Genomic DNA, 22196 nt, shown 5'->3' on the forward strand with positions numbered 1-22196 from the left:
ACTAATTTAGACTGTGGGGAGGGACTTAAGGGGGTACTCTATTATCCTAGGAGAAGAATGTATCCACAATTGTGAAAAGACTGGAATGCTGATGACTCAGACAATCCAGGTGTGTACACCTGCCACCTCAGGCTACAGAGCTGGGTGTTTCTTTGTCCTCACGCAGACGACTCATCTGTGATAACTCCAAGCTTGAGCTTGGGGAGGCATCAGGACAAATCACGCACATGGCCTGAAGATATTCATCTCTGCCATGGCCATAATGGATCCACCTGTGCTGACATAACAGGCAGCCTTAACATCTTAGAAGATGTCAAAGGTTCTCCTGCAAACCCACCAAGGCAAGCGCTGTGTGCTGACAGTGGTGGAGAGAACCACTGGATGGCTGGAGATGCACCCTGCACCTCACTCCACTGCCCAGAACACTTTCTTGGGCCTTGAAAGTCAAGTCCTGTGGGGACATGGCACCCCAGAAACAACAGCTACTTTAGCAATCTGCGTATGGCATACATGAGGCTGTGAAGCATTACTGGATTTGCCCTTGGTTTTGATTTTGTCAGAGATCTACCAATTAGGATTTGTTCCAGCATAATGAAGTGGGCTGCTGGCAAGATGTAATCTTTTATTGATCCCTGAGGCTTGGCAAAATAGAAACACAAATAAATGAATGAAATATGCTATAAAGTCTGTTTGGATTTTCACTTGATGTTTATTTCTGTAAGTGCTTTTTTTTTTTCTACATCTGCTTTCAGTTGTGCCTGATTATATCAAGTATCTTCTCATTTCTGCCAGCTTGGAGTGAACTTACTCCTCTTCATGAACCTGAAATGCAATTGAGATAGTATGTGACTGTTAAAAAGAAAATGGAAGTGTCGAGGGGTTTTAGGGTAAATTCACAAGTAAATGACAAAAAGCTTCTATTTACTAATGCTTCTACTTCCTGGTATTTTCAGTTTGTATCTGAAATAGGGTAGCAGCAATCTAGCCAACCTTTGCTAACAATACAGCTCTCTTGTCCTGATTCTAGATTATATATATCCCTTTGAGAGCAGAGGACTTCTATACAACCCTGTTTCAATAGATGGCATTTCCAGGATAGTGGATACTAGTAGCAGCAGACAAGGTATTTTTAATGCTACATGATTAGAGTAGTCTCTACAGTGCCTTTCTCTCCCCAAAGATGTGTCATGACTTTTGGGACAACACTCACTGCCTGAACATGTTTCCTGGCAGCTATTGCTGCTACTGCCACGAAACTCTTTTTGTGGAGCTGACACCACTACGTGCACTGTTGAGCTCATCTTTTGGCAGTGCAACACTGCTGTAAACCAGAGCTGGATTTGGTGTTGGCAAATAGCATCTGACTAATAAAACCAGACATCCACTGTTCTATGACTTCTGCATATTTGAGGCAGAAAGAGGGTACTACTAAGATACAGGGAATAAACAGCAATCTTAACAGTATTTACAAAAATAATTTATTCTTATGGTTTACCTAAATAGGTATGGTGTTGGTATGATGCCATGGCATCATATGTGAATCTATGAGTTTTCTTTTTTTTTTTTTTGTAGGGCTGGAATGATTTAAAGAAAAATCTATGGAAATTTTTTACTCTTAAAAGCTGCAAATCTTCTTTTGAGCTTCAGTTACAGTACTGCTTCCACCATCTGTAAATGTGTGAGAGACCAGATATTCATGTAGTTTTAATGTAGCTGTGCTCTAGATGGTGGAGCAACAGTCATTTATATCAGTCAAAGGTGACTCTGTTAGTCCAATACGAAATCAGAAGTTAAAGTGTTCCCTGCCATAGAATGGTGGCTACAGAAGAGAAGAGGGGAGTGTTGGACTCACATGTGATAAAAATACCAAAATTATAGAGAAAGGGGTTTTTTCACCTCTTTTTTAACTCAGGAGTTGTTATCCCCATAAAACTTAAATGATGTTAAGCATGAAAGTTTATGTTTCCCTTCCAAATGAAAGAGATAAAGCAATGAGCCAGCTCCTCTTTCTGTCATTCCTAGAAGTAAGAACCCTACTCTTTTTTGCCACAAGGCAAGCATAGATAAGCAGAAGTTTGCTTTCAGTTCCAGACCAAGAGCTTAGGTACCTTTTAGGTTCATCAACATTGTTCTGCTACCATTCATATCAACTGCAAAACACCACAAAGATATTTCTAGTAACTAATGACTTCCCAGCAGGTAGGTGACTAATCAGTAACATTTTATTTTTGTCCAGCTCTTCAAATCAATACAAGTTCATTAAAAGAGCAATGTTAAAATATCTGGCAATCTGCTAATGTGGTAACCCCCAGGCTGTATTACATACATAGAAAGCTGCATCAACAGAGGGAGGAAAAGGTGGAGTCTTTTAATATTCCTTGAAAAAGAAAAACTCAAAAAACCAACCATAATAAACCCACCTTCTGCTGCTGAGCACAGAGATTAAATGACACCATCAAAAGGACAGAGAATATATTTTGTCTAAGTGTCAGATTGCTGTCCTAAAGGGTTATCTGAATGTTAAGGGGTAGACTGAAACTAAAAAAATATGGTAAACAAGAATTTATTCCTGTCTATGCTATTTTTAGAGATGTAACAGATACATAGCATCCACTACTGTGTATTAAATAGTCTCATTTACCCCACACAGTATTACTGTACCTTTTTCATGCCGATATCCCTTGACTTGCTCCTCAGCTTATTAACCTGAGATTCAGCTATTTCAGCCCTTTCTTCAGCATCATCCAGATCATGTTGCTGTTTTCTGTACTTCGAGAGGTACAGATTGGCTTGAGCTTCCTGGTGAGAAAAAACAGTGCAGCTGATTTCCTCCTGTCCACATGAAACAAAGCTTTTCATTTGAAGTGGGGTGGAAAGTGCTCAGTGTGATGAGCTAACAGCCATATGGGGACCACTTGCTTCCTGGAGAACTGAGATTGTTGTTTTACAGAGCTAATGTTTCCAGTGGCATTCTCCATTTTAGCTGAACTGTGATGCTCTCAATGTGCTTTCTGAGGGGCTAGGAGGAAAAAAAGTCTTTCCTGTTCTTTCCCTTCCCCCCTTCCCTTGCAAATTATACTGCAATCATAAGATAAAATTGAATATCTTAACTATAATCAACAAATATGCCAAATGGTTTATTTTACATGAAATATAAATACAGTTTTATATATTGGGGTTTATATGAAATAAAAATATTAATGCACAAAAAGCATGTATTTGTGCTAGAAGCTTCTATGGGTAAAAGACTGTGGGTTTAGAACAATAAATCTCTCACAGGTAAAAAGGCCCAAATAGTTACTTACAGCTTCCTCTGCTTGGTGCTTGTAACTCTTCACTTTTAATTGTAGCTTGTCAATCAGATCCTGCATCCTGGCAAGATTCTTCTTATCTTCTTCTGACTGTATCAAAACACTATTAGTTGGGCTGTTGGAGTAAAAAGGCCTAGAGCATCTCCCACAATGCACGAAGTATAGATGCCATGCATATTTTAGAAACTTATAACTCAAAACACAAACTAGCCATGTTGTGATCCTTCTGTATACAGATGAGAAAATACTCTGTAGGTTCATTGAAGATGTGTGTAAGCGTGGAGGACTGAAGAGAGTACCCTCTACATTTATATACATGTAAATATAGATACAAATAAACACAGATACATATGTGCACACACTGTCAGAAGTGTACACATACACACACCCAGAGTTCCTCACTCAGGAATGAGGAACACTCTGGTCATTATAAAGCGTGCTGTGATATAGTGAAACAGATTTATGGAATAGTCTAAAACTGTAATTTGCATAATTTGAAGTCTGGTTTGGAGGCATTTCTGGCAAAAGGAGCCAGGTTTCAGCTGTCACACTCAATAAGCAGAAGGACCAGCTAATTCTGCTGGCTCACTGTATTCTAAGAAAACAACCTTCAGCTTCTGCATACAAAAGTCAAAGTAAAACTAGTAGGAGGCTAAATAATCTAAAGCAGATGGATGGGTTTATCTTCTTAAGAATGCTTTTGGAAACAAAAGGATCAGTGCTCTGCGCTGCAGGCCTTTTTCAAAACAGCAGCTGTTAGCAAACGCGCAGGAGGCTCAAGACTAGGCCTTGCTGCTCAGCAATAGGTGACGAGGTTCTGGGACTGAGCAACCCTACACTGAGTGGTGCATTACAGTCAGCAGAGTCCTTCTGGCTCCCTTTGGCAACAGTGGCACTGCTGAGAGACAGCTGGGCTCTTTCTTGCCTTGCATTGTGAATAGTCATGGAAGCCTGCTTCATATTAATGCTGTACTAAAACTCTCCAAATTCCCAGCGGCAGAGGCTTTCTAACACTAGTTACAACAAATCAGGGAAGACGATGATGATTACTGGAACAAGATGCCCAGAGAAGCTGTGGATGCCCCATCCCTGGAAGTAGTGTTTAAGGCCAGGCTGGATGGAGCCTGAGCAGCCTGGTGTAGTGGAAAGTGTCCCTGCCTGTGATGGGGAGGTTGGAATGAGATGATCTTTAAGGCCCCTTCCAAACCCCAACCATTCTATGCTTCTCTGACAGTAGCCCTAGGGAGATATTTCTCCTATGCCTAAAACTTTGGTTGTAATCAGAAACCTCTGGGTAATGCCATCCTTCACTGGAACACTGAAGCTATTTAAGACATGTTTCTTTACAGGGACCTAGTGGTTACCACAGCCCCCAACATACCTGGTAAGTCAGCTCTTTTATGCGTCTCTCAAACTTGCGGGCTCCTTTTTGGGCATCTGAATTGCGACGCAGTTCAGTCTCAAGTTCATTCTCCAGCTCACGAACCTGCAAAAGAGGAAAACCCCTTGCCATTATGCTACATATATTTAAAGCAGCAGATAATTTGGCTCGCAGTTCAAGAAATGCTTATTTTCTAGGCACCCCCATTGAGTCAAATTTCAAGAAGAGATCAAAATGTCACCTTTCCATTCTGCTTTTTCCTAAATGTATTTAAGCTGCACCAGCAGTCAGAGGTGCAGACATTTGCAAAGGCCAGAAAAGTTTAACAAAGCAAGCATTGGAGAGGCTTTTGCTGATTTTAGGTGCTCAGGCTTTTAATTTATTTATTTTTTTTAATCAAGGACTTTGGTCATCTGCTGGTCAACAGCTCATTGTAGCTGGATGATGAAGGGGAAGCACTGCTCACCTGCATTTTGTGAAACAGAGGAAAGCGTTCATACTATCCCTTCTTGGCCTCTATAAACTTAACATGCCAGCCCTAGGCTACCTACCTAGTGCCAGTTCTGTAAGAAGGCGGCAGTGGTCTGAAATTGCATCCCAAACTTACCCTGGATTCCAGTTTCTGGATCTGCTTCTTGCCACCTTTCAGAGCTATTTGTTCTGCTTCATCCAGTCTCTTCTGGAGGTCTTTAATGGTTTGCTCCATGTTCTTCTTCATTCTCTCTAAGTGAGCACTAGTATCCTGCTCCTTTTTAAGCTCCTCAGCCATCATTGCTGCCTGAAAAATAACCACATTTTACAGCAGCTCTCTTATGCTCTTGGATTATGTTTCAAAATAGAGGGTGGAAGATCAACCTTGAATTGTCTATTTGGATCATTCACTGTACCCAAAGCTCCAGATAATACCTTCTGTGTGTATGTCTCGCATGGACAGAGAAAACAGAAGAACAGAAAAACCTTGGAGGCCTTTTTTCCCTCCCTATTCTAAAGTTTTGATTTAAGATTTCACCCTTCCCTTTTCCTTTTTTTTTTTTTTTTTTAGTTTTATTATCCATGCTATATCATGTTCTCATTTATAATGCCTACAAGTAAGCCTATGACACTCACTAGAAACATTTTATACAGAAATTATTCAAAATCTAATCTAGGTGTTTGGAGCTCTTGAAAGGTAGTAGCCTAAGACAACTGGCAGACAAATTTCCCTGCCCAGTCACAGGTGAGAGCTGCCTGGGCAGTTGTAAGAGCAGAGCAACTTCCACAGTCTGTGCTGGGATAGAAAGCTCGGTATCAACATCTTACATAGTCCCTGGTCTTTCTGTAAGACAGGTAAAAAGGGTGCCAAATTAGCTCATTCCTGCTTTCATATTTGTACCTGCCACCAGGAGCCGTTTACAGATTTTGCAACCATCAGTGAGCTGTCACCAAAAGACAGCAGTCATTGTAATCCAGGCTGGAGCTGCATCAGGGAGAATTAGCATCTTCTCTGTGGCAGGCACTAATAGAGCTGTCAGCTGAGAACAGTAAAGACCATGGTACAGGAATAGCTTCTTCCAGGCACTCCAGACACATAACTCACAGAAAGGTCCAGTTTTAGCTTTCATTTTATTTGCCAGTATGATGTGAAACATCATCTGAACTATGAAGATGTGGATTTCTCCAGGTCTGTGGGAAATGAAACCATACCTGCCCAAACACCTTTCTTCCCTAGAAGAATACATTCCATCTCTCCTCCTGGGATCTTAGGCCTCATGTTTCTCCAATTCAGTAAGTTTGTTTCTCACATCATATTCTATGTATACGAGGAGATCAGTTAGGGTTATCCAGGTGAATGACTTGCTTGATAAAAAGGTGACATGACTTGGGACTTTGAGGACCAATGGAAACTGCATTCTTGGGAAAACAAAACCCCGAGAAAACAACCAAACCCAAACCCTAAACCTCAGAAAAAAAAAAAAATATCTGTCCTCTCTTTTACCTCTAGCCTGCTTTATTTTGTAGTTTCATCAGTTACCTCCAGATAACTGTGGAACACTTTGCATGTATGAGCTCTGTAACAAGCACAGAAATGGTGACCTGGAAATACTTTCTTGGCTGTCCTTGGACATGGCAGTATGAGAAGAGGTGAGCAAGGAACCAGCCTACTTACATCTGTGATTGCTTTCTTGGCTTTTTCTTCTGCATTCCGGCACTCTTGGACCGATTCTTCCACTTCATTCTGCATCTGGGAAATGTCACCCTCCAGCTTCTTCTTTTGATTGATCAGGCTTGTGTTCTTTTATTAAGTTTTCCCCAGAGGAACAGTGGAAAAGGAGGGAAACTGATGATTAGAGACAATTCCTCTAAATACTATAGCACACCAAGGCTTACTGATTTTTGCAGCTCCTGGATTACACAGAGCAATATTTGGGAAGGGAGACCCAGGTACATGGTAAGGGCTGGCCTGACTAGCAAATGTAGCTTCAGACTGAGGAAATATTAAAATTTACTCTCAGAGCTTTAAATATTCAGCTTTTGATTCAGATAAAATAATAAGCAATAAGCTTAGAAGAATGAATAAGGCAGTTCATTCTGGTAAATTAATGATCGTTAATCAGCCAATAAGGTGACTAGAACAGAATCTCAATGCCACCAGTGGACTGGAGGAAATACTGCAAAACATCACCAGCCTGTAGCACATTTTGATTTTTTTGTGACTATTATTTGTGAAGAGAAGGAAAAATGCTGGCGAGTCAGGACATGCCCCTCCGTGGCACCTTAAAAACTGCAGTATCCACCTCGACAAAGCCCAAAGGCCAATCTTAATGGAGACCTGCAAGGCACAGAGTGCACTTTGCTGCGGGTGGTTTCCTGCCCTGCTCAATCCACCTATTGTTAGAGCCCGGCCCCTGTGGTTACATCACAGGGTTACAACATCAGTGCCCTGCACAAACACAGAACCCGCTTTGCTTCTCCGAAGAAATGCCTCACCATCCCAGACATGGCTTAACTAAAGCAGGAAACTGGCTTTACGGCATGTAAGAATGAAAGAAATAAAATTTACTCTTGTTATTTTCCATCATCACTTTTCCTGGAAGCTGTTTAAAGCAGTTGGATGAATCATCAATCCCAGCTACCTGGAAGGGAGTGAGGTGGCATATCTATAGTGTGACCGAACTGTCCCTCATTTTCTCTCTTGATTTGTGATGGCCATGGACAAACAGTGTCAGTGCTTAACAGGGAAGGCAGTGAGGGAGAAGGCACAGAAAAAGCCAACCTGACTGTGAAGCAGGTTCACACGTTCAGTGGCTTCCAGCAGCTCGTGCTCTGCCAGCTTCCTTGCCCGTTCAGTCTGGTCCAGCAAAGCCCTCAGCTCATCCAGTTCTGACTGGAGAAGGTTGTTCCTCCTGTCAGAGACTGCCAGCTGCTCCTTCAGATCTTCATTCACGTGTCCTGAATCATCCAGTTGTACCTGGAGCTCCTAAAACAAAGCAGGTGTTTGGTTTTTTATCAGTATAACTCCAAGCCACTGTGCTTACATAGGAGGATCCCAGATTGCAGAGGTTAAATGAGGCCCACCTCAAGAATTTCAGTGCTTTTTTTATTTATTATATTTATTTTATGTATTTCCACACTGTAAGCTGAATAGCTTTTGTGGTACACGGTGCAATGGGGGAAAAATCTGTGTGCTCAAATCTGTCATAGCTGGTTCTGCCTGAGGCAGAATTAGCTGCTTAGGCACGGGAGAGGCAATAATAGAAGAGGTGCCTTAGCAAAGTGCTGCTTTTTTTTTTTTTTTTTTTTTGCTTTTACAAATATTGATGCAAACAACAAAGCTGAATATACACACACTCCCTGTACTCCAGCCAACTCACTTGCTCTCTACTTTTAAAAGACTTGCAAGCTCACAAGAAAATCACAGGTTTTCAGTTTCTCATACTGTAGCTTTCTGCCCCTGCAGGAGGCTGCAGCCAGCAGGGGTTTTATGACTGGATCTCTTCCAGCTTGTATGCAAGTCTGAGAAGAAATCCATATTTCTGTATTCTCTGCTGCCAGATGTGATCACTAATTCCCTTTACACTGTTGGGAGTAGCTTCCCTCTTAATTACCATCACCACTGCTGTTTTGGTCTGTGCTGATGAAACCCAGCCCGTGACTACTGTTGGGAGCTTGGGACCGGCAGTTCCCCGAGTACCTTTATTTGTGTCTGCAAGCCACGTGCTGACTTGGTTGCCTCAGCAGCGTGCCTGTTAGCATGGCTGAGCTGGATTTCCATCTCGTTGAGGTCCCCCTCCATCTTCTTCTTGAGCCGGATGGCCTCATTTCTGCTGCGGGCTTCTGAATCCAGGGTGGACTGCAGTGAATCTATGGCACGTTGCTGGTTTCTCCTGAAAAGGACATGAAGGATGAATGGAATAGTTTTCCTCTCTGCACAGGAATGTAGAACTCCATGCAACAGTACTGTGCTCTCTGAAAGTGTCTCATTTCCAGACACAGTATATTTCTGAATGCCACATGTAGCACACATACATAGTTTCTAGTTCCTCACTGCTGTCTAACTGGCTGGTGTACTTCACACCCTCAGCTAACTCCTGATCTGTAAGCACCGGTAACATCCTTCTTCTGCACTTCCTTTGTCAATACTGGATCCAAGAGCGCTCTCAGACTTCTGGTAACCACAAGTAAGTATGGATTTGAATCTAATAAGAAGCACTTCAAGCCTAGCAGTCACTTCCTAAGATATTTACTGAATAATTTACATCTCAGCCTTTTTATGAAGATGTTAGTGGAGGGTATTAATCAAACTGAAGGTAGGCTGCTGTGTTCTAAGCTAATTACTCTAGGTGCTCTTTATAGTAAATGGTATGTATAAGCTACAAGTTATTTGGTCTTAAAACAGATGTTGAAAAAAACCTTTCTTATGCTAATGGTAAGGGGAATAATTCAGGAATAGAAATCCTGTTATGGACATCTAAATTTAGAAGAGATTAAACCCACCAAATTAACATCCTTGCCCCCCTGTGAAAGGCAGCTTAGTGTCAATTTAAAAACAAAATGGATGCAAACAGTGGCTTAATTTTCTTGACTCTGTAACAGACAAGTCCTACCATGAAAGTTTTGCTCTCTTACAACCAGAAGGTAACTCAAAGCACAGAATACAACTCACACAGAAACATTTATCTCACTGCTGGCCAAGTTTTGCTAAAAGTGTAGGAGTTCTGAGAAATCATTGAGTCAACAAGGAAAACCTTGAGGGCCTTACTGCTTCAGCAAGATACTGAACTGTGCCCTAGATTCCCAGGAAACAACACAGCCTGTCTGCTGAACACTCTTAATGCAGCTGAAGCAGAAAGCACTGGTTAGCTTATCCCTAGGTCTCTGCAATCCAGACATCTGCAGGATATCAGAAGATTAAAGGGCAAAAATATTCTTGGGTGTGAAGTAACACTGGTCTGGATGGGCCTTGGACTTTCCCTTCCCTACCCTTTAGTCTACCAATAAACAACGACATGATTCTTGGGTAAATAGCATTGCAACATTGTCTAATTCAAGGCCAAAGTTTTCTGAATGACTGCACACACACATTGCTGAAAATCTGGCCCAGTGTGGCCTCCTTTTAAGAGTGTGACCCTTCAGTGAATTTGTGCTGGGTAGGAGGGAAGAGACAAAAAACATCATCTTCCTCTTATCTAATTGCTTTCCATTTTTTCTGTTGATCCCACTCACCTACAAGCTCCTCTCCCGTGTTATAGTCACGCTTTCTGCACCTCTGCAGTTCTCACTGCTTACCCAAACGGTGTACACATAACAGCAACCTCCTCACATCCTCCCACGATCAGTGTAGCTGTAGTTGCATAAATTAACTAAATGCCTTTAGATAACATAGGTTTGAGCACACTGAAGTAAGTACTGCTGATTTTGCCTGGGGTTCCCCTTGGGAGTCAGCCATCCTACAGGATTAGGAGATGGCAGCACTCTAGATCTACCTGTTTCCATACTGTAAACATACGAACTTAGTGGCCCTTGATCTGCTGGGAATTTGGTTGTGTCACTCAGTTTTGTTACAGTTGCCATGTGATACTTTAATGGGTTTAATTGTACTCTGACAGAGACTGAACTGACAGGAAGATTTGAACTAAGAAATGGCATTGTGATAGGATTACCTTTTGGCAAAAAGTCAGAGCTGTCTTGGTTTCTGGTACAGACTGTATCTGCTTGTTCTGGCATAACTACCTGTGGTGCATTTGACTGGCTTGGGTCTTGAGCATTGTTCTGATCTTTTGAGACTTTCCCCTTAAAAAACATGCTGCTTCCAGCATGGTACCTTATGTTTTCCATTTCTTCCTCCTTTTCTGTAAGTTTCCTTTCAAATTCTGCTTTAAGCTGAGAAAGTTCGAGCTGAAAACGAAGGGTCTTGCTTTCTTCATGCTCCAAAGCTCCCTGAAATAGAAAACATCAAGAGCTTGCAAGCCAGGAATTGCTTTTTTTTTTTTTCAAATCACAAACAGCTGCACAAAGATGATTCCTTCATGCATCTCTTCCTGTTTCCAATAGCACTACTTCCTCCTTCCCTCTCTCTTTAGGCAAGGACATGACTAGCTTACATGGCAAAACAACACACTTACTTGCCTTCTAATGCAACCTGACAGTTGGAAAATCGAGCAGCAAGCTCCTCAGAGGACAAATTGTCAAACAGTCCACAGCTCACAAGAAAACTCCCAAACAACGCCACCTTTGGCCCTGCCTGCACAACTTTGACATCAACAGCTGTTCCCTGCTCTGCACCTCTGTAAAGACACCCTCCAGAAATTCACAGGTTTGTAAGGGATAGGAACAAGCTAAAACAAGATTATTTTTAGGAAGGTGAAGGGGTCCACACATTCATCCTCCAGCTCACAGAAATCTCTCCAAATCACAAAGTGTTGGAAGCCTCCTAATTATATAATCTTATTAGACAACATGACTTCAAAGGAAGAAATAACAGCTATCATCTCTGTATGACAAAATGCAAAAATGCTCTGTCATTCTTATGAATTAAAATGAATTGTCTGTGAAATAGGAGAATTTTGTTCTTACGTCTTTATTGCTACATTTTTCTCATATATGGAAGTGAGGAACTAAGCAGACAACAGCCCATACAGAAATAGCAAGGCCTCTGACTTTCAGGTCTTGCATAAATCAGGCTCAGTGTCATTCTGTCTCCTTGTTGATTGAACAGAGAATGAAAGCACAGAACAGAACATCATATTTTTTGGAAGTGCTCTCTGAGGGTGGAACTGCACAAGCTTAGCTGTGCTTCCCTTGAGAGATGATGGAAACAGAATGGAGGTTCTGAAAACAGAGCTGTACAAAATCCCTGCTAATCTCTGGCCAACATGCAACAGCTACAAGTCAATCAAATGAACACTTCATGCCAAGGAGCCACAACATATTAATGGGAACAACACACAGAAGTTCTGTGTCACCAGCAGTGACTGCCAGAGACCCAAATTCACAAGAGAGGGAGAAAAACTGCATTAAACCGTCTCTTCCACAATTAAAATAAGATACATCACCACTTTACTTTTGTTATTTCCTAATATCACAGAGATTTAGGAAGCCATTCCACACAGTCCAGGAAAGTAAATTGTGCCCCTTAGATTCCTCAAGAACTGATGTATTCTTTCTAGCAAGGGAAGTTTTTTGACAGAGTACATAAACATTCTCCACATCTCAGAGCTGTGGAAAAAAGACATGCTCTCCCTCTGCTCTGATAATGACACTTGTTTGTTTGGCTGTGAAATCCCTGCAATGTATAAAGCATCCTGTAACAGACAAAAGAAATTGCACAGCATTTAAGTTATTAAATGGATCCCTGTCACTGGATGATGTTCATTTTAGCAGATATTATTTAGATGCAGTTAAAAAAATGCAGCCTTCACTAAAAATCCCTTGCTATGTGTTGTGTTGTTTCTAGCCAGCACCACCTACACCCCTTCTTAGCTTTGCAGTGCACCTCACTTTTGAGAAAACCTGTCAGCTGAGCCCTTTAAGTGAATAACAAGTATTTCCATTTGACTTGTTCCATATTGTTGTTTCTAGAAACTGGGATGAGGTAATCCTCTTGGGTATGTACATACTTGTCACTGCAGAAATTAATGCAGTGAGGCCAAATGTCTTTATCAAGCTCCCGTTTTCATTTGCTTTCTGAGACTACTGCATCTTTTTAAGCAGGCTGCAGTATCCAACACACTATCAGAGACCTTATAAAATTGAAAGTCATCAGGAGGTTTGTTTTCTTATCCTCATAAATAGGAATTTACTGTTGGAAACTAGATGGCAGAAATATCTGATAAAAAGGTATATGACCATAATTTTCAGTAGTTTGTGTTTTTCAAAAGACTATAATATTCTATTGTAAAGTGAGCAAGGACTGAATTTTGAGGCAGTGGGCAGAAGATTTTTGAGCTTCCTGAAAGTGAAAAAAACCCCAAAACATGAAACCAAACAACTAAAGAAGGGCAACAAGGCTAGTGTAAGGTCTAGAAAACATGTCTTGTGAGGAACAGCTGAGGGAGTTGGGTTTGTTTGGTCTCAAGAAGAGAAGGCTCAGGGGGGACCTCATCTCTCTCTACAACTACCTGAAATGAGGTTGTAGTGAGGTGGTGGCCAGTCTCTTCTACTGCATCTGCAGTGAGAGGACAAGAGGAAATGGCCTAAAGCTGAGACAGGGGAGATTCAGATTAGATATGAGAAAAAAAATTTTCATTGTTAGGGTGGTCAGGCATTGGAATAGATTGCCCAGGGAGGTGGTGGAGTCCCCATCCCTAGAAGTGTTCAAGAGGCATCTGGATCTGGGTGATATAGTTTAGTGGTTTAGAGGTTACAGTGGTAGTGCTGGGTGGATAGTTGGACTGGTCTGTTCCAACCCTGATGATTCTATGATTCTAACAAAAAAATGAAAGCTACAAGGCACCTCCTTTGCAAGGGCCTCCACTGATAATCATAGAGCTCACATCTCCAAAAGTCACTGGTCACTCTTGAAGACACTGGCTAGCCAGGCTGGAGGAGCTGGGTGCAGAGACGTTGCATGTGCTAAAAATGAACAATTAGCTATATCGCTGAGAGTATGAAAAGGATGGAAAATCCTGATAAAGACACCTTTCCCTCTTCCCTTGAGCCTTCTTTCCTTACCTCTGCTTCTTCCAGAGCCAGCTGAACTTCTGACTTCTCTTGTTCAACCTGCTTCTTGATTTTTTCTATTTCATGGAGGCTCTTGTTTCCTTCACTAATCTGATTTGTCAGATCAGAAATCTCCTCTGTAACAAAAGAGGATGGATGGATTTAGCAAACAGAGTGTCTGGAACATACTGCAATTCATGGAGTGTGAATACAGGAATCATGCCTCAACCTGCTATCTCAAGGGCTTGTCTGTACACAAGCCCTGCTTTACTTTTACTTGCAGCAACTTTTTTTGCCCGAACAACTTGAAGGCACAGCCTTTCTTGTGAATACATTTTGAAGTGGTTATAGTGATTTAGATTTTATCTGTGATCTGCAGGCTAGCAACACCATGCTCTGCTTTGAGAGCTGTCTAGGCTTCATTCACTGCACTTCTGTCATCTTTCGTGTTCCTCCCCTGAGAATGGCTCCTCTGCCAGTGACTTTTATTGGCAGGGGGGCAAAGGGAAACCTGCTCTTCTCTGGCCATACCAGTTTCTGTGTTCAAAACTTTCATTGTCAGCATCAGTCAGTGTCTTAAATGATATCAGAAAGCTCATCTCAGGATGAGATAAACACCTTTTCCCACAGCTGCTACAGGGCACCTGCATCCCTCCAGCTGTCCACTGATGTGGCTCTTGCACTGGCTGCAGGACCTGAATGAAGCCTACCTTGGAGGTTCTTGTTTTCCCTTTTCAAAGTTTCCAGGTGGTCCAGTGTCTCCTCATAGGCATTCTTTAGCTTGAAGAGCTCAGTGCTGAGGCCACGGGCCTCCTTCTGGGAAGCCTCCAGCTCAGCCTGTGACTCTTCATACTTCTGCTTCCAGTCATTGATGATCTTGTCAAACCCACGCTGCTTCTTGTCCAGGGAGGCAGCTGCCGAGTTGGCCTTCTCCAGGTCAATCATCATGTCTTCCAGCTCATTCTGCAGCCTGTGCTTTGTCTTTTCCAGAGAAGAGCACTTGGCATTGGCTGCCTCAATCGCTTCCTCAGCTTCTTGCAGTCGAGCAGCAAGCTTCTTCCTACCGGGTGGGAAGACACAGTGAAATGAACAAGTGTCACCACTGCTGTGTTAAAAAAAAACACGGGCACAAAAAAAATGCCCAAAAAAACAAGTTTGGAAGGGGAAAAAGGGGGGGGGGGGGTGGACGTGAGGCAAGGGGAAGGGGAAGAGAGGGGGAAATAAAGCCTCTATAGAGAAGGGACTATGATGGAATAAAACCCCAGCTTAAATTATGAATGCTGACATGTGGCAGATAATTTTGTGCATGTGTGCCTTTGTATGAATATTTGAAACTGAACTTTTGAACTTACAGGCACCAGCTTACTACTTACTAGCTGTAACCAGAATGGGCTCTTTGTAAATATTTTATAAGACCTGGTCTAAATGACAGCGTCATTTTTCTCCAATTAAGAGATATGAGATAACCACCAATTAGGAGGCTGGTCATGCCCTGGGCTTTTGTTCATAGACTATTTAGATTGGGAAAACAGGGGTCTGGCAAGAAGAAGTCCTGGAAAGAAAGGATGGCCCAGAAAGAAGATTGTGAAGATACTAGATGGAGAAAACATGCTGGAAGTGGGAGAAGATCCTAAAGATCAGAGATATGTGGAGGCAGATCCTGGAGATGTTCAGAAACCTTGCCCAGTAACACCTGAGCCTGGTAACTGGGAGCAGCTGCACAATATGAGCCAACATGACTTTCTGCCCTACTTTCCCAGGGCAGCCCATCATCTCCCAGCTAGGAAGGGAAGTCAAGACCAAGAAAACAGCACTGGGCTGGGGCAAAGCTAGTGAGTATGAAAGATAACCAAGTAGGGCTATCTAATTTTGTTAGTACTCAAATGAACTCCAGTATCCACAAACTCTACTCCACAGACAAGGACTCAGCAGAAACATTGACCTGCCCAAGCAATATGGAGAACAGAAGGACAGCCACAAATAACAGCAGTAAGTCAGAAGCACTTTTCCAACCAGGTTGCCCTGTTTCTTAGCATGTAACAAGTCCTAGGAAGCACAGTCCTGCCAGACAAGGGCACATATAACTCACTTGGCATCTTCTAGCTCCTCCGTTCTCTGAATGGCATCAGTCTCATACTTTGTTCTCCACTGTGCCACTTCTGCATTTCCCTTAGAGAGAGCCCGCTGCAGCTCTGCCTTGGCTTCTTGCTCCTCCTCATATTGCTCCCGCAAGAGATCACAGTCGTGCCTGGCTGCTTGCAGGGCATGAGCCAGGGCATTTTTGGACTGCAGGGATAGAAAGGTCACAGCATTGCAGGGTTACCTACAGCAAAACCCAAACAAACAGCCCCTAGAAATTCCAGTGGAGGCTTAAGCCTTTTTTTCTTTTTGCCTCTGGCTTTGACAGTCCAGGTCAAGTGAAGTAAGAAGTGTTTGAAGTCATCCCTAACTAGTGACATGTGGAGGAAACTATCAAGACTGAAGGTAATTTAACAGCTTTGGAGAAACATCCAAACATTTAAGTTGCAGGATCTGAGACTTTGGCTATCTTACTGGGTAAGTTTTATTTAACATTTCTAGATACTGATGATTTTCCCACACTCTTCTCTTGTCTCTTGCCTTAGTCAAAGGCAGAAAAGTATATCAGTACAACTGGTAGGAATCACTGTTGCTCCTATGTCTCATTTCAGCTTTTATCCAGGCCTCAACTGAACACAGACATTTTTCTCCATTCCATTGCAGTGAACGGACATAGTCAAAGCATTACCTTGGTTTCCTCTTCCAGCTGTCTCTTAAGTTCTTCAATCTGTTGTGTAAATGATGTTTTCCCCCGGGACAGCTGACTTATCAGTGACTCCTTCTCTTCAAGTTGTCTAATAAACTCACCTACCACAAGATTCAACAAACAAAGAAACAAATCAGTATGATGAAATGACAAAGTCCCAGTCTCTGTCCAATTCTGCTGAGGAAAAGAACTTACAGTGATTGTGACTGACCTTTTGTGAAGCTTCTTCCAATGTTATAACCATCAGACACTTTTCCAGGATAACTTTTCTTAGTTTTTTTTGGCTTTTTTGTTTGTTTGTTTATTTATGGGGTTGTTTTTATGGGTTTTGTGGTTTGTCGTTTTTTAATTTAATTTTTTTTTATGCTGCCAATACTTTGATTTGTTAATTTTACTTCAGTTTCAGGGTTAGACTATGCTGCTTACTTTCACATGTAGCTGTAGCTTGCTTTGTTTATACTCTTTTTCACTACTTTACATTGTTTTTCCACAGACTTCTTTTCAGTGGGCTGCAAGGCACCCTGAGAACCTCAAAATAACCAGCATACGGAGCAAAGGGATACATAAGGAAAACTTAGTTTAGCACAAGAAGAGTGTCACTACAGGGTGAAAACTGCAACCTTAAAGGAGTACACAGAACTAACAAGTTCTTTGAAAATACATGGAGTAGTTACATCTGATGAGAGTGCAGAAATTAAATAATACTGCTCTGGCTAAAAAGGTAGCAAGAACTTAGAGGCTATGTGGTATTTTTGGTCACATATGAGCATCTTCTAGGGTGAAATGCCCAAGGTCAGATTGAGGAAGATGGTGTTCAACACAGAGAGCAACAGTATGCCAGATCCTTCTTTATCCCTCTTGCACTGAAGGATGGGTGTACATGTCCTTGTTCCTGAAACTGGTTACCTAGCTGGCACATCCACTTCGGCTCGAGATGGTATCACAGTATGCTAGTAAACATGGGTATAGGTTTGTTTCAAAAGCCAGTCCAAGGCAAGGTCTCACCACCAAGGTTATATAAAAGTTAAAGATAGGAATGTCAAAAGACACAAAAACTACTGCTCCATTCAGCAATCCTAATGTAGGTACTCTCAGAGCAGATGCCATCGCACAACACACCTCACCAATGCGGTGCTGAGGCACCCCTGATAAATTCCTGGGAGACAGTCTATCTGGGCTGAACATGCACATACCGTTCTCACTCTGAAGTTTTGTCTTCTGAGTAGTGAGGTCATTCATGAGGCGAGTCATTTCGTCCAGTTTCGTTTTTGTCTCGTTCAGATGGTCTTCATAAGTGCGACAGAGTTTCTCTGCATTGGCCTATTGGGAGTTAGGAGAAAAGAAAAAGAAAGCTGTAGCCTCCTGGCAGACATTTGGAAGAAGTAGCCTTCCAAATGTATCCTTTTTTTCTGTGTGCATGTTTATCTTTCAGAGAAATGGCAGATAGCAAAGACACAAATACCAGAGCAGTGGAGCAGGGAAGAATAGCCCCATGTCTATGGTCCCATGTCAGGGGACTCCCCGTCAGACCACCTTCCTCATTTGTTTTCCCTAAATTGAATTCCACCACTGTAAAAAGACTCTGATAAAACTTGAAAAGCAGTCACATGCCTATGAAGTTCAGGCATAGCCTCGTCATAATTGCTAGATGGGAAAATCACCTCCAATGAAAATTGCTCTACTGAGTCTGCTTTAATTGCCATTTATCATAAATTGGGTTTGATGACAGCTTTCTAACTCTGCGAATACTGACATTTCTTTTCTTCACTTGCACTGAAGGAAATCTATTTAGAGTGCTCTGAAAGCTACCAAGATTATCTACTCAGCAAACAAAATCCACAGTTCATCTGTGAAAATATACAGCATGGTCATGCAAGCCTTTGCTTTGCACTCCTTGCTAACACGAGTCAAAACTGTGAACCAAAGTCAGGATCTGAAAGGACTCTGCTGAGGGTGACATTTCCTGCCTTGGATGGCATCACCTCCGTTGTCACTAGCCTGGGGAAGCCTAATTTAAGTGACATATTTTTATGCTCTGAAACACATGGATAAACAGTACGCCTGGGACTGAGGATGCACTATGTGTTTTAGACAGGCCAATTGCTGTCCCATCTCCAGGTGAGAAGGGTTTTTTACCACCAGCTGAGGAAGTGAGACACTGTGCAGATAAGCACCCTCCAATTGCAAGACACCACCTTCTAAACAGCTCTGGCTGTACCAGGTGTCCTGGGAAACCTTAAGACGAGCCTTAGCTACACGTGGCTTTGGGGGGCTTTGGGAAGCCTCAGGACCCTTACTTTTCCCTTGACCATCTGCTCCATGTTGGATGACAGATCATCCACTTCCATCTTCAGCTCGCTTTTCTCCTTTTCCAGTTTCTGCTTGACCCTCTGCAGGTTGTCCAGCTGCTCCCCCATCTCGGCCACACTGTCCGCGTGCTTCTTCCTCAGGGTGGCGGCCGTGGCCTCGTAGTGCAGCGTGGCCTCCTCAAGGTCCCGCCGCAGCTTCAGGAACTCCGCCTCACGTTTCTTGTTCATCTCCAGCTGGGCAGCTGTGGCTCCTCCAGCCTCCTCTAGTCGCTCGCTTAATTCCTCCAGCTCTCGGGCCAAATCTGATCTCTGCTTTTCCACCTTGGCTCGAGCAGCTCTTTCTGCTTCCAACTCCTCTTCTAGTTCTTCTATACGAGCCTACCAGAGAGACATGAACACTTTTTGGTCACCTGCATGAGATTCCCATCAGAAGACCATGGAGCACCTCACAAATTGTTATACCCTCTGCCAGCCCACGTTTTACAACACTGGCAGCTCAGCAGCTAAAGGACTTGTCCATTTGTGCCAGTAAATCAGATCTTGAGCTACAGTAATGATGATGAGTCATATCTTTCTCACAGTACATTGCTCTACAAGTTCTAGTTCAAGACATTTAGGTCCAGTGCATTGACCTTATACTCCTGTATTTGACATTCAGCTGAAGTATATGTGAGGACTCTCTAGTAGGAGTAGCAGCAATAAATTGTCCTTTTAGGAGCTCTGTGACTGAAGTAACTTCTCTTTAGTAGTGTTAAGATAGGATTTCAAATACAGTAGTGTGAAGAACTGCATGGATAGTGAATATTCACTGGGAGCAATCTTTTTTATTAAAAGGTTTTTTGACCAATCTGCACTTTACATCCAGGTTATACAAATATTCTTTCTTAACAAAAAAAGCAGAGCTGATATTTTTAGGTCCAGACATTTTGTTTGGATGGTGCTGACTTTCCTTGGCCTTTTCATTTCTATTAAAAGTTTCCTGAGCATATAAACCCTTTCTCTAAATTTCAAATCCATGCTTATCCCTACTGAACTCCTCCTCAGCAACTACCCTCAGCTCCATGGTCTGGAATGTTATTTGGTTAAAGCAAAACACCAGAACCATTCTGCTTTGCTTGAAACTGCTAGCATTCCATGGTCATATGTCCTGCTACTGGGAAGGAACCACATCCCAAGGGAAAAGGGAAGTGGTACAGAGATGTACCACTTTCTGTCTCAAAGAGGAGCTGCAGGTAGCCATGAAAAGTTTCTGCAAGGCCTTTCAGTGAGGCACAAAGAGAAACTCATCCTATGATATAGGAGAAAAAAAGCAAGCTGACCTGAAGCTCCTTGATCTTCTTCTGCAGCTGCATCACTATAGCTTGTTCATCTTCTATCTTGGAATTCAGCTGGCTCATTTCAAATTCTTTCCTGCCATAGAAAGGAAAATCCTACTGTGACAATTTGCCTTGTAGCTTCAAGTTAGGCTTTTGCAATTTTTAAACAGTTGTTCAATAAAACTTCTAACGTATCTAAAAATGAAAACAATCCTCATATATTGCAATTTGCATGAAAACACATTTTCCTCTGAGCAGCAGTTTACAAGCCAAGCCTCTGCATGCATTTGTGCAATTATATTTCTGGCTCTCTGTGTCATACAAAAGTAACACTATTTTCAGACTCAATGGAAAAATACTTTAACAGTCAGGTCTTCCATGTCTTTCAACAATACTGTCACAGATAGTTAGGATGAACAACTTTTTAGAGTGTTCCTTCAGCTTTCTTCTCTAAGCAATGAAAACATTAATAACTTTCTGTGGGTTTTTGTTTGTTTGATTGTTTGGTTTTGTTTTTTTTAATGCTGCAAAGTTTATTAAATGCTAATGTTTCAGGTATACTGTGCAAAAATGAGGGTTATTTTCCCTCCCTTCTTGGCTACACACTCTCATAAAGGAATTTCCTTTTAGCCACCATCAGAGCAGGATGACACACCTGAAGGCTCTGAAATAAGAATGGTAACTGTGCTGCTTTATTTTGTACAGCACTATCAGCTTCTTACTTTTTCAGCTTTTCTTCCATCTGCAGCTTATCATTCTCCAAGTCCATGACACTCTCTTGGGTCAGCTTCAAATCCCCTTCCAGTTTGCGTTTTGCCCTTTCTAGATCCATCCTCACTTTCTTCTCTTGTTCAAGTGATCCCTCAAGCTTTAGGAACAAAGTCACTTAGTAAATATATTGAACACAGATGGTTCACAACACTCAGATGTATGCTGTGCCCAGTTCTGTGCTGAGCTCTAGCAAGCTGTGAAGCAGAAGTACTTTACCCACAAGCATCATTTTACATTTTTTGTTTTCTAGCAGCCAGTGGGCATTTGGACTAAAGAAATAGAACAAAAGGGTTAGTCCATGCTTTGCAGTTGTGCAAGAAGTACAGTTCTCTTAGTAGAAAAGTTCTGTTTGACTTCATGCCAGTTACTCTGCAAATGCAAATTGGGTGGATTTTCCTGGGTTATTGCAATCCTTTCAAAGGCTGAACTACACAGATAAATTTTATAGTATTTCTGTAATTATACTTTTTACAGACAGTACAAGGACTACATTTCTCAAACAAGAGGAATACATTTCAAAGCTTTGCAACCTTTCATTCTCATGAAAGCTGTTAAGTGGTGGACAAACAAGACTGGTGAAACATGAAGGCAGAGCTTACATCATCCACTTGCTGTTCCAATTTCACTTTAGCTTTGCTCAGTGTGTTGACTTTGTCCTCCTCTGCTTGTAGGTCATCCAGAACTTGCTGATGAGCTTCCTGCAAGGACTTCTTCTCCTTAGTAAGTTTGCTGATATTCTCATCAAGTGTCGCCATTTCTTCTGTCAGATTTTTGACCTGTGTGAGAAAGGAAGATGTATTTGTAAGATTTTGAAGGAAGGGATTAGCACAACATAGGTCAAGTGACTGTCTGTTCTGAACTTGTAAGCAGGAAAACAAAGGAAGAAAAAAGGATCTCTCCTCTCCCAGCACCTTGTGGCTTTTTGATTGAAATTGCCATCAAGGAAGTCAATGTGTGCCAGCTCTTGTTGTGAGTGTAGTACATTATTGCAAATATAATAAATTTTTTTCAGAGTCACTCTCATGGTGATGGACTCCAGCTTCTGATTCTTTCTGGGAGAAGCAGGAGATGAGCTTTACATTTACAGGCTCTAAGCACGAGAGATGGAAGAATTCATGGTTAGGTTACAGCAGAAAATTGTTTACTTAAAAATGCCAAAAATAGACATAATTTCTTAGCTGAATT

The 22196-nt window shown here is 42.0% G+C and overlaps 1 protein-coding gene across 3 annotated transcripts in view; it reads right to left on the bottom strand.

Moving 5' to 3' along the window:
* Positions 1 to 676: 676 nt before the first annotated feature.
* Positions 677 to 22196, bottom strand: part of MYH15 (myosin heavy chain 15) — a 45476-nt gene continuing 23956 nt past the window's right edge. For 2 of the 3 annotated variants that reach the window (XM_027648599.1, XM_027648598.1), the window contains 17 exons: positions 21611 to 21787; positions 20963 to 21108; positions 20244 to 20334; positions 18913 to 19302; positions 17809 to 17935; positions 16598 to 16716; positions 15920 to 16116; positions 14541 to 14890; positions 13843 to 13967; positions 10994 to 11109; positions 8864 to 9056; positions 7946 to 8149; positions 6839 to 6964; positions 5300 to 5470; positions 4693 to 4797; positions 3306 to 3401; positions 2653 to 2799 (listed from right to left, as the gene is read on the bottom strand). In XM_027648599.1, the coding sequence (XP_027504400.1) occupies positions 2653 to 2799; positions 3306 to 3401; positions 4693 to 4797; positions 5300 to 5470; positions 6839 to 6964; positions 7946 to 8149; positions 8864 to 9056; positions 10994 to 11109; positions 13843 to 13967; positions 14541 to 14890; positions 15920 to 16116; positions 16598 to 16716; positions 17809 to 17935; positions 18913 to 19302; positions 20244 to 20334; positions 20963 to 21108; positions 21611 to 21787 (2880 nt within the window). Of the gene's footprint in view, positions 823 to 2652; positions 2800 to 3305; positions 3402 to 4692; positions 4798 to 5299; positions 5471 to 6838; positions 6965 to 7945; positions 8150 to 8863; positions 9057 to 10993; positions 11110 to 13842; positions 13968 to 14540; positions 14891 to 15919; positions 16117 to 16597; positions 16717 to 17808; positions 17936 to 18912; positions 19303 to 20243; positions 20335 to 20962; positions 21109 to 21610; positions 21788 to 22196 lie in introns of those variants that run through there. The other variant, XM_027648597.1, reaches the window with a different exon arrangement.

Source organism: Corapipo altera, unplaced genomic scaffold (assembly GCF_003945725.1).
Source record: "Corapipo altera isolate COAL_440 unplaced genomic scaffold, ASM394572v1 58, whole genome shotgun sequence".
Lineage (NCBI taxonomy): Eukaryota > Metazoa > Chordata > Aves > Passeriformes > Pipridae > Corapipo > Corapipo altera.